The following is an 18,127-nucleotide window of genomic DNA, read 5'->3' on the forward strand; positions in this document are numbered from 1 at the left end:
AAGTTTTGTGGGGATTAGACACACATCTGCTTCTGCAATAAATGCTCCATTTTTGAAGTATATAAACCACAAGCTTTATAATCTGATATTTTGGAAAACTTATGAGCTAAACTCACATTAAATCAAAACAAGCTGAAGCTAAATTATTTTATAATTAAAAACCGACATCAAGTGGAAACCATAAATTAACAAAGTACAACACTGGTGTTGCACTAGGCTTCCTTGAACTCTGGGTATTCAAACTACACCATGTGCCTGTCTTGGTACTGAGCAAACAAATTTCTTAGGATACTGGAGTCCTTAGAATACTCCTAATAATGTACCAGTTTTAATTTATGAATATCAAGTTTTAACAAACTTTACTCATTTAGGTTGCTGTTGAGGAAAAGGGCAGTATTTTTAGGTCAATGGGCAGCTGACCATATTTACAAAACATTTATCATAGAGACTCATGGTCCTGGTTCACTGCTCCAGATGACTCACTTCACGGGTGCTTCATCAGTGCTGATGAATGGCCAGTGGAAGGAGGAAGTGACGCCATCAGCTAGATCTAAAGCATGGAGGCTCATACAAACATAGCACTTCCATCCTGCACCTCTCAAGGAAAGGCCCTTTCCTCCAGTAATACACAACTTCGTAGCATGAGATGAATTTAGTCCTAAATGTTCACTTTAACATAAGTTACCATTAAAAAAAAGATCTATAGTATGAAGGTTATGTTCAGAGCAATTTGTGGAGGGTCTAACTTATTCATTAAATTTGTATTTTATATATAGTTGTACTAAAGCACTTTAAGAGGCAAAGACAAATTAGGGAGAACTAGAATCAGTAGGTATAAGCTACAAGGAGGTGAGTTCAGCTTGAAATAAAATTTAACCATCAAAACTCAGTCAGTGGGCTACCAAGTGCAGTAGACAGTCTCCCATCTCTTGAATGTTCAAGAAAGGATTGCCCAGTTACATGATGTTATTTGTACAAAGGATCCTGCTTTGGGTGAGAGATGTCTTTTCAACTGTAAAATGTGATTTTATGAATCAAAGTACCTGTTAGAATGACCTTTGAATCAACTTCAACTTAATTGTTTCCTCAAGGCGATCCCTATTGCAAGCTTTATCTTGGCTTTCCTTCTCATTTACCAGTCATAGTGGGAATAAATCATATCTGAACAGCTAGATAACATGTTTGAAGAGAAATTTCTGGATGGCATCCTATTTCTTAAGTTACGGTATTTTATTTTCAATTATCACAAAGTATTTTATAATAAGAGTCAAATATGTGATAATACAATTTTCTTTATTAAAAATAATTTACAGCATCAGTAACATATACACAATTGTCATCAACTGAACTTTGCCTCCAATATATTTCTATACAATACTTAACATTACTGAACTTAAAACTGTTATACTGTTTTGTTGGCTTTAAATAATAGACAATGATTTATAGTTACTTAAGTGAGATATATGGTTTCATAATGACATACTATGTGTAAAACTGATAAACATCGGCACTATCACACTTCAGGGAAAAAGTCACTAAAGAAGACTAAGTCCACCTCCTTCCCCTCTCTTTTATTTAGTATTCCAAATCAAACTAAGATAGGGTCAACATCCAGTATCTTAGCACTTTCTGCTAAACCTAAAGGCAAAAGAACGATGTCTTTTAATTCAACTACAGAAAAAGGTTAGTCAAATAATTTCTCCTCATCCTGTCACTTAACACTGAGCGGGTGAATGCGCACAACACTGTTTCCCTAGCTGTAAACAACTAGAATTTTCATTTAGGTCTTAGCTGTGCTTTTTGTCCTTTAGTACCAATGAAGTTTGATTCCCAGTGAAACACTGAGCACTTTGCTAAAGGGATTCTAATACCTCTCATTCAAATGTCAGCTTGGAGATACAACAGGAAATAACAACTACTATCTCCGAAACTTTTTAGGTATATTAATGGCATCCAGTGACTGGATGACATTTTCACCAATTAGAAAAACCAAAGGCATGAACTAGTGCAATGGTATGTAGCATAATGTTTTTTAAAATATGACATAAATGCTGTTGTTGATAATGACCTTTGAAATTTTACTTTTAAGTTCATAGCACTAATTTGCTTATTTCATGGGCCTATTATATTTCTTCCCACAATATCTGTGTATTTTTTTAAAAACACAAAATTATCCAGATATAGTCAATAAAGGAGATATGAAAAACAATAAAAACCAAGAGGTGCCACATTTTTGCAAACACAATTTGGCTGGAGGAAGAATTACAGGTGCACTCAGGGTCATACACCCACAAGTCTCTCCCCAATTGATAGCCACTGCTTATCAAGTTTTTTGGTTCACTGTATATTAACAAGAGATTTTAAGACAACCTTTTTTTTTTTTTTTTCCTGAAATAAAAGATCTGCTTGTACTTTTACTGGACTAGGTAGACTGGAAACATAAATCCTTAATTCATAGCTTGCTAGCTTTATCATCTCTTCATTTCCTGGATCTGGTGTTCACGGTGATGTCCAGGCCTCTGACCACAGGCTACACATTGTATTACAGAATGGCTTAGAAATAATACAGATGTTTTCCCCACACACAATCTGGATTATCATCTCCTCAAAAGCCTATAACTGATATTTTAACTTTCAACTTGTAAATTCTCCAACCTTAATTCATGTTTTCATGTAAATTAAAAACACATGCACTGACAAATACACAGCATAATAAAATATCAAGAACACAATCTGACTTGAAAGTACCAAAGAAAATACTTATAAAAATTTTTAAATAAAAGGGAAATCGTTTTACCAAACTCTAGTCCATCTAATTGTCTAAACACAGAATATTTTCGAAAGATTGTATGACGGATTATGTGCAAAGTTCTCAGTGGTCTTTACCCACTGGTTTGGTAGTTTCAGCATTTTAGCTTAAAACAATTTATTTTGTGCAATGTAAGCTAATTCTGAATTGCAGTAACTTAACCAGGTCATATGATGATCTCCATGTGGGGGTTGGGGGCGGAAATCACTACAATGAACCTTCTGCCTGCTAACTTTAACTTCTTAATTTTTTAAAAAAGGTATAGGACTTTCGGAATTAATTATCCAACCTTTTCTTAAAAGTCACCAAACTTTTTGTTAACAGAACATTTGATGTGGTAAACAAACATGCATACAGAGAAAATATGGTATTCAGACAGCAATAATGTAAGTGTTTTATCCTAACGGTCAGCAAAAGCATATATAATTAATAGTATCATGCATCCCAGGTAAAATGATGACTCAAAATGACAGGAAATTGATTTATATAATTAAGAAGAAACCAACATTTAAAAAATGTTTAGGGTTGAACAACCATATAATTTAGGGTGGAAAATTTTAAAATCTAGAGGAAATCATGTTAGTGTTTAATGATTAAATAAAGTTCTCCTTAGCAACTGTAAATGAGTGTGGAATTTTGGTTAATGATACCTAAAATATAGGTCATAGAAGTTACAGTATCACATAAAGTGAGCAAAGTAATCTAATCCAATTAACATAATGCCATCTGAGACTTGCCAGGGTCACAGGAGCAAATTACTGAAAAAATAAGGGCTGCATATGTGGTACATATTTTCACGGCTAATACATGGTGCTGCACAATGAATTGTATTCTGTAACAGTCCATCTTCAGATGTGGAGGGAACCTCGACTGGATTGGACAGAATGATTGTGTCCAGGGCAAGTTCTATCCTTTGACTGAGACTTAGGAAAACCCTGGCTTATATTACAAATTAAGAATGCCACTACGTCCAGCTCAATTCTGGAAAGGAATGAACATATCTGAAAGTCCATTTATAAATCAGATTTCACTTTCCACAATTTTAGAATTATCTGGCTTCTTAAATTTCCATCCACTACTCTTAAACCAACAAACAGTAGTATACAGTTTTATAGGTGCAAAACTAAACAGGAGACTTCAGGAAGGTTATTCATATAAGAATCTTCAACACAAGTTCAAATTCTGCCTTTATTTACAAAATGGTCTGATAAAATATTCCCCCTTACTTATAAGCCTCTTCCACAACACACTTCACACATTGATTTTAGCAATGTTATTAGCACCATTCGTATATTATTTAAAATCAAGATTTCATTTCAGTCACTACATTGATTCATAATCATTTACATCCATGGATGAGATAAGTGGGCATACTGGGACTATCTGCAGCTCCATGGTAAGGATTCCTGGGTCCAGCACAAAAGGCTTTGTTTGCAGTCACCAGTTATGAAAGGTATTCATGGTGAGTAGATACTATGAGAATTTCCGTGCCACAAAGTTTAATAATCCTCCATGTTTGTACAATGTTATCTCCACATCATTTTCAAATGAAGCAATCACGCTGAATACTTTTCCAGTGCTTGTCTTTAAACAAACAAAAACATCTCACATGAGTGGTAAAATCTTGTAATGTTACTTAGTGGTTAAGACTATTTGTCTTCCTATTCAATGACTATACTCATCACATATTCTGTCTGAGAAACATTTCTCTTGCTTGAGAAACAAGTAAGATACCTAATTATAGGCTTCACAGCTAAGTAGAAAAACAAATATTTCATCCCTAATTCTAAAGAACAAGTACTGTTATCATTTAAAGTATTAAATCATTCAGATTTTGACTTACTAGTTAGGGATGTTATACTAATTACTCATGTTCATTTTGTTAAAAATCAAATATTCACTGCATATAATATCTGCTACTCATTTTCCTTTTTTCTTAGTTGTAAAGTCTGTGATACTCTAACCATGAACACTCAACTCTGGCTTCTAATGAAGTGGTGTACATGCCTGGACTAAAAATTACATTATCACAGAGAGCTGATAACAAGGAAAAGGAAGTTGAAACATGTAACTGGAAGTTCATGTTTTTTTTTTTCTGGACTAAGTATATACATTTTCTACTTTTCCTCAGAGACCAACTATATTAACACAGGTTTAAGTACCAACAAAATAAAGCCTTCTTAAACTACAATTTGTTTACTAGCTGACATTAATATGTAATTTACAGACATTGTTTATTACTCAGTTTACAACCATCTAGTTAAACATATAGTACTGTACATGATCATATATTTGAGAAATTTAGGTATACCTTTATATTTAATGTAACTCCAGGAGACAGTTCTTCAGGAAATGTTAAAGAAAATGTTTCTCTGCCAGAGAGGCCCAGGGAATCTGCACTTTCTCCTGGAAGGAACTGAAGTGGAGCTATGCCAATTCCAATCAAATGATCTTTGTGAATTTTTTCATAACTTTCAGCCAAAACAGCTTTCACACCCTGTAACAAACATGCATTTTATTTCCTTCATTCTACTACACAATTTTAAAAGGGAAAAAACTCTACTTTTGGCTTTTCTGTAAAAACTTCAAACCCATTACCCCATATGAAGGTCAATGTTATATCAAAGTATTTAAAGAAACCTTTTACAGATTATTTTCCTGTATCTCTAAGTAGCTCCTTAACTCTAACTGCCCCTCTGCCACTCCAGGATTAAGTACCGCCAGTGCCTACCACATACTAAATGTTCTCCATAACTGGGGGCAGTTGCTTGAAACTCAGAAAGGGCTAAAGCGGATTTCTGTTTAATTATGGTAGATCTAACATATGTGTTTATCAACACTCCCTCTTAAACTGCCATTAAAATAAGGGAATAGAGAAGTATAAATCCACAGCAACAAAGAGAACAGGATGTGCAAATTCTGTAAATATTTAGAAAACAGAGATGGGTGACTGACTTAGCAGAGAATGTTGAAACTACAGATTGACAAACTGAAATTAGAGTGATACCCAATCTAAGGTTTGAGTCACTCTGCAACAAAGAACCTAGAAATGGCTTGAGGCTCAGAGGCATAAGGTTCTCAGAATACTGGGATACTAGTGAGAAGTCTGTAAAAAGAAGTAAGATCTCCAGCTCAGTCCCCACTCAGAAAGAGTGGAGGTTATTCTCTGGAGAAAATAAGCTGAAGACTTGTGTATCTCTCCTTTTTTCCATTATTATCCTCCTAAGGAGCCTTTTTTTTTTCTTTTTTAAGACATTTCCCTTCTAAACACATCTTTCTCCTATCTGCCCACCTCCCAAAATTTAATGTCACAAAGATACTGTGTATCTGTTTAAGTATATATATGTGTGTGTACTTTACACATACAAAGAGTAAGATTTTGTGTCACCCCTTGGGAGTGCACCACCCTGTAGAGCAGGGGTGCTCTCCACTGAGGAGGAACACCAGGCTCACAGGAAGGCCAGGTGAGAATATTATCAGATTCGGGGCAGGAGTAAGTCTGTTTCTTCAGTGGGTCTCCTTCCATGAAGAAACTGCATGGCCTCAAGTGAAAATATTTACAGATACTGATATACAGGGCTCTCTCAATGAAAAAGGTAGCTTATAATTAGTAAGGCCCACTAACAAAACCCAGCCCACAATCCCAGCTTGTAATCTTTTTTTTTTTTTTTTAACATCTAACTGAATAGACAGCCAGGATCAACAACTATATGAGGAAAGCCTGAAATATTAAAAAACAAAAAAGGGGGGGGGGGCTAAAAAACTCCAGAAAAAGAGAACTTATAATTAATATTTTGTGATACAGGAGATACCACCTTTTTACCGAGCTTTCCCAATAGTGCTTTTTTGTTCTATTTTTAAAAATTGAAGTTTTGTGGCAACTCTATGTCAATCAAGTCTACAGGTTCCATTTTTCTAAGAGCATCTGCTCACTTGTCTTTGTCACATTTTGATAATTCTTATACTACAAATATTTTCATTATTATTTTATTTGTTGTAGTGATCTGTGATAACTGATCTTTGATGTTACCAAACGACGCTCAGATGATGGTCAGCGTTATCATTATTTTTTAATTAAATGTACAGTTTTTTTGATTCAATGCTGTTATACACTTAGTAGACCACAGTATAGTGTAAACAATTTTTATATGCACTGGGAAACAGAAAAACTTGTGCAACTTGCTTTATTGCGATAACTGCTTTACTGCAATGGTTAAGAACCAAAACTGGACTATTTCTGAATTACGTTGGTACTTAAAATTATTATTTTACAAAGATGAAAGAATTAGGCTTATTCCTGCAACTCCTTAAGAGTATCCACATTTTAAGGAGGGAGAGGTTAAAGATTAAAACCAAATGACATTTGTACGATTATGATAGCTAAGAAGGCTATATCTTGACCAGCCTTTTTCACAAATACAACTGTAAAGAGAAACACAGATAAGGAATGGCAGAAAGCACGTATCACACGACTATTCTCCCCAGCAGATCCCCTACTTGCTCAACAAAGAAATGGTCTCAAGAGAGAGGTCTTTTAGCTGATAGCCAGGGACCATCATCCTCTATTTGAAAACAAAACTAAATTTTGGCTCACTATCTCTAAGTCTGTTAACCCTTCATGGAGCAAATCAGAGAAAATTAAATGAAAAAGGGGCAAGTAAAACTACCAATAGGTATAATTATTATTATAAAGCAGTAAGCTGAGACAGAATCTCCTTTCCCTCTATTATATTTATTTTCACAAATAAGACTGATGTAGGTTTAATCAAATTCAGAGTACTAAGATGCAATTAGGGACTTCCCTGATGGTTCAATGGTTAAGAATCCACCTGCTAATGCAGGGGACACAGATTCAATCCTTGGTCTGGGAAGATTCCACATGCCAGGGGGCAACAAAGCCTGTGCACCACCAGTGCTGAGCCTACGCTCTCGAGTCCTCATGCTGCAACTACATAATCCCTGCTGCTGCTGCTGAGTCGCTTCAGTCGTGTCCGACTCTGTGCGACCCCATAGATGGCAGCCCACCAGGCTCCCCCGTCCCTGGGATTCTCCAGGCAAGAACACTGGAGTGGGTTGTCATTTCCTTCTCCAATGCATGAAAGTGCAAAGTGAAAGTGAAGTCGCTCAGTCGTGTCCGACTCCTAGCAATCCCATGGACTGCAGCCTACAAGGCTCCTCTGTCCATGGGATTTTCCAGGCAAGAGTACTGGAGTGGGGTGCCATTGCCTTCTCTGACATAAGCCCTAGAGTCCTGCAAAAAGAAAAGCCACGGCAATGAGAAGCCCACACACAGCAACTAGAGTGCCCCCCATTTGCCACAACTAGCGAAAAGCATGCACAACAACCAAGATCCAGTGCAGCTAAAAAGAAAATAATAAAATACATGAATAAAATCTAAAAATTTTTAAAGCACTAGTACAATGCATATAAGATCACCTAAAAAAAAAAAAACCTATAAATGAGATCCAAGTAGACATAAAAATAAAAAGTCTAAATAAACAAAATAAACTTTGATAGAATGTTACTGACAAAAAGGAATATTTAAAACTCTTTGAACTTTAAGATAAAATTTAAGAAGCAATACCAGCAGGTATGGTCCTTTGGCAGCCCAATCTCTTGAATTTCCTGAACCATATTTCTTCCCTGCTAAAATAATCAGTGGGATACCTTCCTTCTGGTACAGCTCTGCAGCCTCAAATACATCCAGCTGTAGATTAAAACAAACATAAAAATTTTAATACAAATTTTAATCTAGTTAGCAACTGCTTAAACACTCTGTATATATCCTTACCGTCTGTCCTGATGGAAAATGAATTGTTTTGGGAGCTGGTTTTCCAATAAACTTATTAAAAAGCTTGATATTTGCAAAAGTGCCTCTTGTCATTACAGCATCGTTACCTCTTCGGGCTCCGTAAGAGTTGAATTCACGAGGGGTAAGGCTGCAAGAGTGTTAGTTTTTATTTCAGATGGAAAATAATCACATTATTTAACTGTAAAACATTTAAAAAAACCACTTTTTTATGAAGATATCACATTTTAACTGGACATGTTTCAGTTTGTTTCTCTAAAAGATATGGACTTAAAAATACTACCTTGATACAAATAAACAAAACCTCTAAACTTCTTAGTATCAGCTAGCCAGTAAATACTCAAATCTCCCTGGTTTTCCTTTTTAGCTGTTGGTTTGCTCAAATCAGATCCAGGTATGTTTTATAAATTCCTTCAGTTTTCTCAAGACTTTTTTATAATCTGTATGTTCCTTCTCCCTCTTTGTCCCCTTATATACTTTATGTAAAGACATAAGGTCATTTGTAGTACAGTTCCTATATCTAGACTGCACTGACTACATCGCCACACTATCATTTCATATGTTGTTTTCCCTCCTGTATTTCTTGTTAACCAGATGTCAAATCTAGTGACCTGCTAAGAGTCAGGGTTTATATTTTTGCAATGATGCTTTATAGATCTTACTTCCATTGCTTCCATGATACCCACTTTTCTTTCTGAAATGCTACCAGTGACTGATCATCATCATCTAGACTGCATTAGGGACTGCAAAATGATGATGTTGTATTTCCATTATTCCTTCATTTTTCAAGCTGGAAAACCTCTATAAAGACAAACTTTCCTTCATCAATGATTTGGTTATATTGAAATACATTCCATACACAAAAGCCTTTATTGTTAAATAATGAGATGGTTCCTCATCATCTTCCAAAGGTAACTTGGTGTTTTTAATTTTTTTTCTTCTAGTATCATTATGAACTCATGGATTTAAACATATTCATTATGTTTCAATCCACTCCAGTTATTCTTTATTGATGCTCAATATATCCCATCTTTGAGCAGTGACAGATTTCAAGTTGGGTCCTGAGACCTTTTGACAGAAAGCCTGGTAGTTTTTCATAGCTCTTGCTCTTTCTTGGTTTAAGACATAGAATCAGCTTGTACATTTTCCAGTGCCAAATCTGGAATCAACCATTTCTACATGAAGAACTGGTTGCCTGTACTAAGAACTGGTATTTAGACAGCATAATCTGTGTGCTGTGGGTGTTTTTTTGCTACTGGATTGGTCACTATATAAATGAACTTTTAAGGACAAGAGAAAACTAGGCACAAGCATCTCAGCAACCAACAAGCAACTTCCATCTATCTTTAATTTCCTCTTCTTTGTTAAGACAACAACTGTTCTTCTAATTTAAATATCTTACCTCAGGATGTGCATTTAAACATTGGTGGTGGGGGGTTTGAGTGTCTTTTAAAAATAAAAATTCAAACTGACGACTACTGTATTAACTATGCTAAGAAATCCATACCAGAAATTACAAAAAATATAAAAATTGTGTATTTGAGAGACTTTTTTTGGGGGGTGGGGGGAGATGGAATCTATATCACAATTATGACCAAGATGGGAATTACAACCTATTAAACAATATTTGGGAGAAAGAAAATTTTTATTTCTCACCATATAAAAAGCCGTATGTAAAACAATCTGATTTGTTTTCACTAAATCACACCAAACAGAGTTGCTATTAGCGATTTCTACCAAAGTGTTTTAATTTACACCAAACTACAATTAACTAGAAATTCAAACACAGATTTCACAATAGGACTAATGAGATTATAATAAGAGCTATGCAGTATTACATGTCAAATCAAGCTGTCAAATGTAGCACTGATTTTTATTAAGATATTTTCAATGAAAATGTCGTTTGCATAGCTCAGGCATCAAAAAGCTGATCAGGCAGTGGTACCACAAGTTCTACCTTTACCAAAACTTTATCTCTGGTGTCAAAATAATTCTTTGAAGAGGGAGCAACTCTTATGTTATTAACCATGTAGAAATGAAACAAAACGTTTCTAGTTTTGGGTTTATATATCCTATGTAAACGATTTTTACATTCACATTTATTATTCTTGTGAAATTCTTCAGCTCAAGAAGACCAAGCCTAGCCTGTGCATGTATATTTTTATAGCCCCCGATACACATTTAAACTGTGCAGTCCAACACTGGAAGACGGTTAGCGCCATCAGGCTTCATTCGGGAGGTGAAACCAATTCGACTTTTCAACAAAGTAGCGCTGAAAAAGAAAAGTCTTGTTTCCAATCATTTGTTTACTTGAGGACAAGGGCTCAATTTAAGATCGGAACTTCCATTTCTAAAGTTACAAGCAAAAGCAAATACAACAGGTATTCCAGTTATTGCTTAGGTCAAATACACTGACAATCAGACACCCATGATAGCATGTGATTTTCTGAATAAAGGAACACGACGCAGTAAAAGTCTCTTAATAAGGATGATAAAACAAAACAGTCTATAAGCATACACACATACCCTCTGTTTGTCAAATACTTAGCAGCAGCACTACTCCTAGCGATGCTTCCAGCAGGTGATATGTGATCTGTTGTGATAGAGTCTCCCAGGTATAATAAGACATGGGCATTTTCAATAGGCTGGAGTGCAACTGGCTCTTTGGTCTAAAAGGTAAAAAAATGTTGAAGGCGATTAACTCTTCATGAGGTTTTTTCAACTTCCTAACAATTTTTTAAAGATTAAATAGTAAAGCAGTACTTACAAGCTTATCAAAAAATGAAGGACATCTGATATAAGTAGATTTTAAATCCCATGGAAACAAAACTGAATCTGGTGCTTCTAAAGAATTCCACCGCTTATTTCCCATCTGTGAATATGGTTTTCATTGATAAACCAAAAGAAAGATAAAATGGAGTCAGAAAATGAGGGTTATGAAAACAATCAAGAAAATTAAAACAGTACTTAAGCTAGAACGAAAAAAAGAAAACAGGCCTCATCCATTTGCAAAGAAAGCCAAGGTGGTGCATTCTATAAAATTATGACATCTTTGGACAGAATGGATAAAATCTGCTCATCAAATGCCAGCACATCAGATTTTCAGGAATACCCAAAGAAATAAATTTCAATACAAAGTGAATGTGAAAGGCTTCACAGAACTCCAGAAAATCCAAAGAATTTAGAAAGATCTAAACATGTTGCTAAAGAGATTAAGTGTGTTTTGAGGTATACTTTCAATCTTTAAGAATATTATCATGGAGAAGAACTTGTGTTTTTCAAAATATCTGTCCTATATCACTGCATTATTAGTCCTGCCTTCAAACTATATTCACAACTTCACCATTCACCACCTCCATTTGGTACCTAAAATGTTCCATCCTATTACCATTTTTTATTTTGGACTACTACATACAACAGGTTCTCCTGATTCTATCCTTCTCATCACCCAACCCTCCTGCCCCAAGATATTTTCAATTTCAAGACAGCAATCTTTTTTGATTATGACACACCTGTTCCACACTTTCCAATGACTACCCATCTCTCTTCAATCAGAGTAAAAGACTAAATTTTAATAATGGCCTGTAATTCCATATATAATCTGGACATCATTTCCTATCACCATCTTTCCTATTTCCTATGTTCTAGTCACACTGCCTTCACTACGGTTCCCTCCCTAAGGCCTTTTACACTGGTCCCTCTATCTGCTTAGTCCCATTCTTTGTTTAGATATATGACTAACTGTTTACCTCTTAAAAACTTTGCTCCAATACCATGTTTTCAACTATCCTATATATAAAACTGCAATCTACTTTCTGAATTTTACACAATTGGTTCTTTTTACCCTGCTCTTTAATTTTCTACAGCACTGATTACTTTCTAACATGCTGTATAATTTACCTAATTATTCTGTCTACAGTTTGCTACCTGCCTCTCCCCTTCAGAACTTTGTGTTTTCTTCACTGATACACTGCAAACAGCTAGAAGAGTGCCTGGCACATAGTAGGGGCTCAATAAGTATTTGTTAACTGACTAAATATCATTTTTGCTCTCATATTTATATTCTAAGTTCTTTTTAAAAAGTATGAACATACGTATTTGCTTGTAGATACACAAAACATCTCTGAAACAACGCTTAAGAAACTGACATAAACTTGTTGCCTTTGAGGAGGTAAACTAGATGGCTAAGGAATGGGTGGGAGAGAGACTTCACTGTCTGCTCGTATTTCTTTTGAACTTTGAATCATGTAAATGGGAACAATAAACAAGGGCAGTTTCTATGAAGTGTGTCCATGTTCAGGATGCCAAATATAAATGGTTGCTATACATTTCTAATAAGTAAATAAAATCAATTCTGATACTCTAAGTCTCTTAGATATTAGAGATTTCAGATACAAAATGACCATCATTCATCAAAAACTGTGTATTCAAAATAATATAATTTTAATTTTGATCCTATTCAGAAAGATGCATAAAATAAACACACACTGCCACTTCACTACGGAGAAGGCAATGGCAACCCACTCCAGTACTCTTGCCTAGAGAATCCCATGGATGGAGGAGCCTGGAAGACTATAGTCCATGGGGTCGCTAAGAGTCCGACACCACTGAGCGATTTTACTTTCATTTTTCACTTTCATGCCCTGGAGAAGGAAATAGCAACCCACTCCAGTATTCTTGCCTGGAGAACCCCAAGGACAGAGGAGCCTGTTGGGCTGCCATCTGTGGGGTCGCACAGAGTCAGACACGACTGATGTGACTTAGCAGCAGCAGCAGCAGCCACTTCACTAAACTATTTAAGAAACAAGTGAGTCTTACCTCTATCTTCTCTTTTAATGCTTTAAACATGGATAATACAACATGTTCTTCCTCTATCTGATGAACTTCTTCTCGACTAGGCCAAATATCATGCAGGTAAATGTTCTTGCCAGTAGGGTCAGTACCTGGTTAAAATTTTTTAGTATGAAATTCAGTATAAAAAGTAATTACATCAAAATGTTCACATCTTTTCAGACATATAGAAACCAAGTATATTATTCAACAGAGTGCTTCAGGCATAAACAGCTAAAAAAACTGATTACTTGTACATTTTATATTCTTCATATGAATCAAAAATTAATAATGCATGCATTGTGATAAGATTTCTTGAAATAGTTCAAAGAATGAATGGTCTAGGAAACATTTCAAAAATATAACTTTTGGGGAAAAAAGTATGTGCAGGGTATATATGCATACATACAAAGGAAAACATACCTAAAGGCTCTGTCTGGAAATCTATATTCACTGTGCCTGCTATGGCATAAGCTACCACTAAGGGTGGAGAGGCAAGATAATTGGCACGAACACAATCACAAAGACGACCTTCAAAATTTTTATTTCCAGATAAAACCCCACAAGTAACCAAATCACCCTAAAAAAGAAAAACACACACACAAACAAATATATTCAAGAGATGGTACAAATGTGGATACTCACATATAAGCAATCTCAAAATATTATATTTCTGAGGAAAAGATAACCAAAAGTATATTTCTAATTATTAGGCACAGAACTATCAATTCTGTAAACTAGGAAGGAATTATTTCAAGGATCTAAAAATGATTTCAAAGAATCATTTTATGATTGATAAGTTACTTTTCTCAAGAGATGCAAAGACTATAGAAATATAAATACATCAATATGTATATGTGATAATTTAATAGTGAAATACAGTTAAGGAAAACCATTTGGATGTCCTAGTGATCCACATAGTTTACCTGTTTTACTGCATTTAAAACTGCTTCTGATAAGGGTGCTGTATTTCCCACACATGTTGAACATCCATAGCCAATGATTTCAAATCTGCATTTCAAAAAATACAATGTGATTGGATAGAAAAATCACAACATTTTCTGGTAAAGAAAGGACCAGTCTTATCTTTCATTTGCAGCACTATAATAAGATTGTTGAAGAGAATATTAACAACACATGAACCTTCATCAACATGTTCATTTCAGAGCTCCTGAATAATCCAATCAGACTCTCAGGCATGCTGTCTGTACTGAATGCAAACTTCTAAAGAGCTGATACTTAGGACTCGCCCTAGTTAGATTTGGTTAACTAAATCTGACACAGAAATTATCACACTACACAAGAAAATTCCTCAAATATTACCTGCTAGGAATATAACGTGACCATTCAAAAAATGGATATTATACTTCCCTACAAAGAGGTTTAACTGTCAAATATCAAGAGAACCTGTCTGCAAAAATTTGACCAAAGGACCCAAAGAGGCACTGTAATTGGGTACTCTGATAGGAGTAATTTTCTAATTCTCAACCAACTAAACTCAAGGAAAGTCCCTGACAAAAATTCCACGATGATACTAGGTTGGCACAAAAGTAACTGCAGTTTCAGACTGTGAATTTTAAATCATTACAACTAGGCTTAAACACATTTTTATTAAAATCAAAATAGGAACAATTATACCAACACATTTTTGCCTATGAGAAATAAGTTGGCTTATTCCTGCAGTGTAAAAATCCATGTTTCAGGATTTGACGAACTGGAAGCATTTTCCCTGTAAAAAGTTGTCAAGATGTTTGAAGAAGTGGCAGTCAGTTGGCAAGAGGTCAGGTGAATATGGCTGATGAGGCAAAACTTCATAACCCTATTGGCTCAACTTTTGAAGCACGTGGCAGGATGTTGTTGTGGAGAATTGGGCCTCTTCTGTTGACCAATGCCAGCTGCAGGCGTTGCAGTTTTCAGTACATCTTATTGATTTGCTGAGCATACTTCTCTGATGTAATGATTTCACCAAGATTCAGCAAGCTGTAGTGGATCTGATGGGCAGCAGACCACTAGTGACCATGATCTTTTTTTTCAGTGCAAGTTTGGCTTTGGAAAGAGCTTTGGAGCTTCTTCTTGGTCCAACCACTGAGCTGGGCGTCACTGGCTATCGTATAAAATCTACTTTTCGTCACACGTCGTAATCCAATCGAGAAATGGTTCGCTGTTGTGTAGAATAAGAGAAGATGACCTTCAAAATGACAATATTTTTGATTTGCAGTCAGCTCATGAGGTACCCAGGAGAAGGCAATGACACCCCACTCCAGTACTCTTGCCTGGAAAATCCCATGGACGGAGGAGCCTGGTAGGCTGCAGTCCGTGGGGTCGCTAAGAGTCGGACATGACTCTGCGACTTCACTTTCACTTTTCACTTTCATGCATTGGAGCAGGAAATGGCAACCCACTCCAGTGTTCTTGCCTGGAGAATCCCAGGGATGGCAGGGCCTGATGGGCTGTGTCTATGGGGTCGCACAGAGTCGGACACGACTGAAGCGACTTAGCAGCAGCAGCAGCATGAGGTACCAACTTAGCCTAGCTTTATCACCTTTCCAACTTGCTTAAAATGCTCAATGACTGTACAATGGTCGATGTTGATTTTTTTTGGCAACTTCTGGTGTAGTTGTAAGAGGATCAGCTCTGATGACTTGCACTCAGTTGGTCACTATCAACTTCTGTTCCTCATCTTCAAGGCTCTTGTCTCCTTTACAAAACTTCTTGAACCATCACTCCACTGTATGTTCATTAGCAGTTACTGGGCCAAATGCATTGTTGATATTGCCGAGTTGTCTCCACTGCTCTATAATCCATTTTGAATTCGAATAAGAAAATCATTTGAATTTGCTTTTTGTCTAACATCATTTCCACAGTCCAAAATAAATATGAACAGCAAGTACAAGTCATTAGAAAAAAAATGAAGCAAGAAATGTGCATTAAATGATGTATAACATAACCATATTTATTTAAGAATGTATTCCAATATCGAATGGCAAATTTCAACAATGTAAAAACTGCAATTACATTTGCACCAATAACTGAAAAACTGTACATATAATCCTCAAAATTACTTCCAGCTACTCTTCTAAACAAAGAAAAAACCCTAAAACCCTATCAGTTTTGCTTTATGTAAGACAATATGTTTCTTGATACACAGTGAAAACATTGCTAGCATCAATTATTTTTTTGAAGTACTTAAGAAATATAAGAAAAGTTATTTTCTCCAATGTTCAGGGACAACTTAACCTATGCTTAATGGATCAAATAATCTCACAAAACCACAATTAAGACAATTTACTCATTAATAATGCAACCTATTAGATTTCACTCAGTTCTGAAAACTGATCTACATGCCTCACAGAAATCATGCCATACTGTTACCATCCCTTATCCTGTCATTGTTACTTGGCTTTACTTGTCTGTCTTGTGTTTCTATCCTTAAACTAGAGATCACATCTACTTCTCTGTAGCCAACACACTGCCTTGTTGACTAAATACACCCAGTAAATGCTGCATGATACAGCCTCAAGGATTTTCAAGCAATGGCAAGGCAACAAGTAGAACCCTAAGTGTTTTTTCCAATCTTCTTTTTGCATACAAAAAGCCCTAACAAGTAGCTTCAATCACTGCTGAATACTAATATTAAAAAGTGGTAACCATCACTTACCCAAGCTTACTAAGATACGGTAATACTCCACTTGAACTGAGGTAATGTGTAACCATCCCACTGCCTGGAGATAAACTTGTTCTTATATAAGGTTTAACCTGTAGACCAGCTTCAACAGCTTTTTTAGCCAAAAGACCTGCAACAGTAAAGAAACAATAATTTATTATGGCAAAGTTTCTCTCCCTCTTTCCCTCATATTAAAGAACAAAGTAAGAAAGGGTTCATTTTACAGGTAACCTCCAATATAGGTTAGGGTGAAAGTCTGACATTCACAAAATTACTGTCATTATCCTGTCCATTTTATTCTACTGATTTATTTCATTTAAACAAAAGTTGTGGTAGATACACTAGTGCCTTTATATTACACATTGTTAAGATATGGTTGGGTATCAAGGCGTCATGCACACAAATGGAAGAGTATGTAATAACGTCATCCACACGGGGTATTAACGTGTATCATGATTTAATGGTCCATTAAATGAACCATTTTAAATGCTATAATCATAATGCAGAAGTGGCAATTTAACATTTATTATACTTGATTTTATAAAATTTGTGACCTGTTCTATGTATATAGTTGATTTCATGTATATTCCTTGACAATGATCTTTTACTTCCTTTATATCTCAGTGGAATCTAGCACACTGCTATGGTAAATGTCTAATAGATTATCAAGAGATTTACTAATTAAATACACTTCTAAACTGATAGAAAAAGTAGATATAACCTAAAACTCAGATACATAAGTTACAATTTTGAAAATTTACCTTCTTCGTAATAAAAATAAAATAACATAAATCAATCTTAGGCTCCTTTAGACCTAATTAAAACCTCAGAAAGGCTCTCAAAATCAAACATAGAGGACTTCCCTGGTGGTCCCCTGGTTAAGAACCCAGCTGCCAATGGAGAAGACATGGGGTTGATCCCTGGTCCTGCAAGATTCCACATGCTGCAGGGCAACTAAGCCTGTGCACCACAACTACTCAGCCTGCGCTCTAGAGAGCATGCTCCACAAGAGAAG

The 18,127-nt window shown here is 35.6% G+C and overlaps 1 protein-coding gene across 2 annotated transcripts in view; it reads right to left on the bottom strand.

The window, feature by feature from the left end:
- Positions 1-1,274: 1,274 nt before the first annotated feature.
- The window catches only part of IREB2 (iron responsive element binding protein 2), a 52,938-nt gene continuing 36,085 nt past the window's right edge, over positions 1,275-18,127 (bottom strand). The window contains exons 13-22 of one of the 2 annotated variants that reach the window (XM_086364024.1): positions 17,107-17,242; positions 14,375-14,459; positions 13,872-14,028; positions 13,437-13,561; positions 11,386-11,490; positions 11,145-11,287; positions 8,601-8,748; positions 8,394-8,516; positions 5,121-5,306; positions 1,275-4,393 (exon numbers count right to left, since the gene is read on the bottom strand). In XM_086364024.1, coding sequence (XP_086220150.1) covers positions 4,283-4,393; positions 5,121-5,306; positions 8,394-8,516; positions 8,601-8,748; positions 11,145-11,287; positions 11,386-11,490; positions 13,437-13,561; positions 13,872-14,028; positions 14,375-14,459; positions 17,107-17,242 — 1,319 coding nt within the window. In that variant the 3' untranslated portion in view covers positions 1,275-4,282. Of the gene's footprint in view, positions 4,394-5,120; positions 5,307-8,393; positions 8,517-8,600; positions 8,749-9,540; positions 10,891-11,144; positions 11,288-11,385; positions 11,491-13,436; positions 13,562-13,871; positions 14,029-14,374; positions 14,460-17,106; positions 17,243-18,127 lie in introns of those variants that run through there. The other variant, XM_086364026.1, reaches the window with a different exon arrangement.

The sequence above is a fragment of the Bos grunniens genome, chromosome 21, assembly GCF_055505025.1.
Source record: "Bos grunniens cultivar Pamir isolate PY7600 chromosome 21, Bosgru_T2T1.0, whole genome shotgun sequence".
Taxonomy (NCBI): Eukaryota; Metazoa; Chordata; class Mammalia; order Artiodactyla; family Bovidae; genus Bos; species Bos grunniens.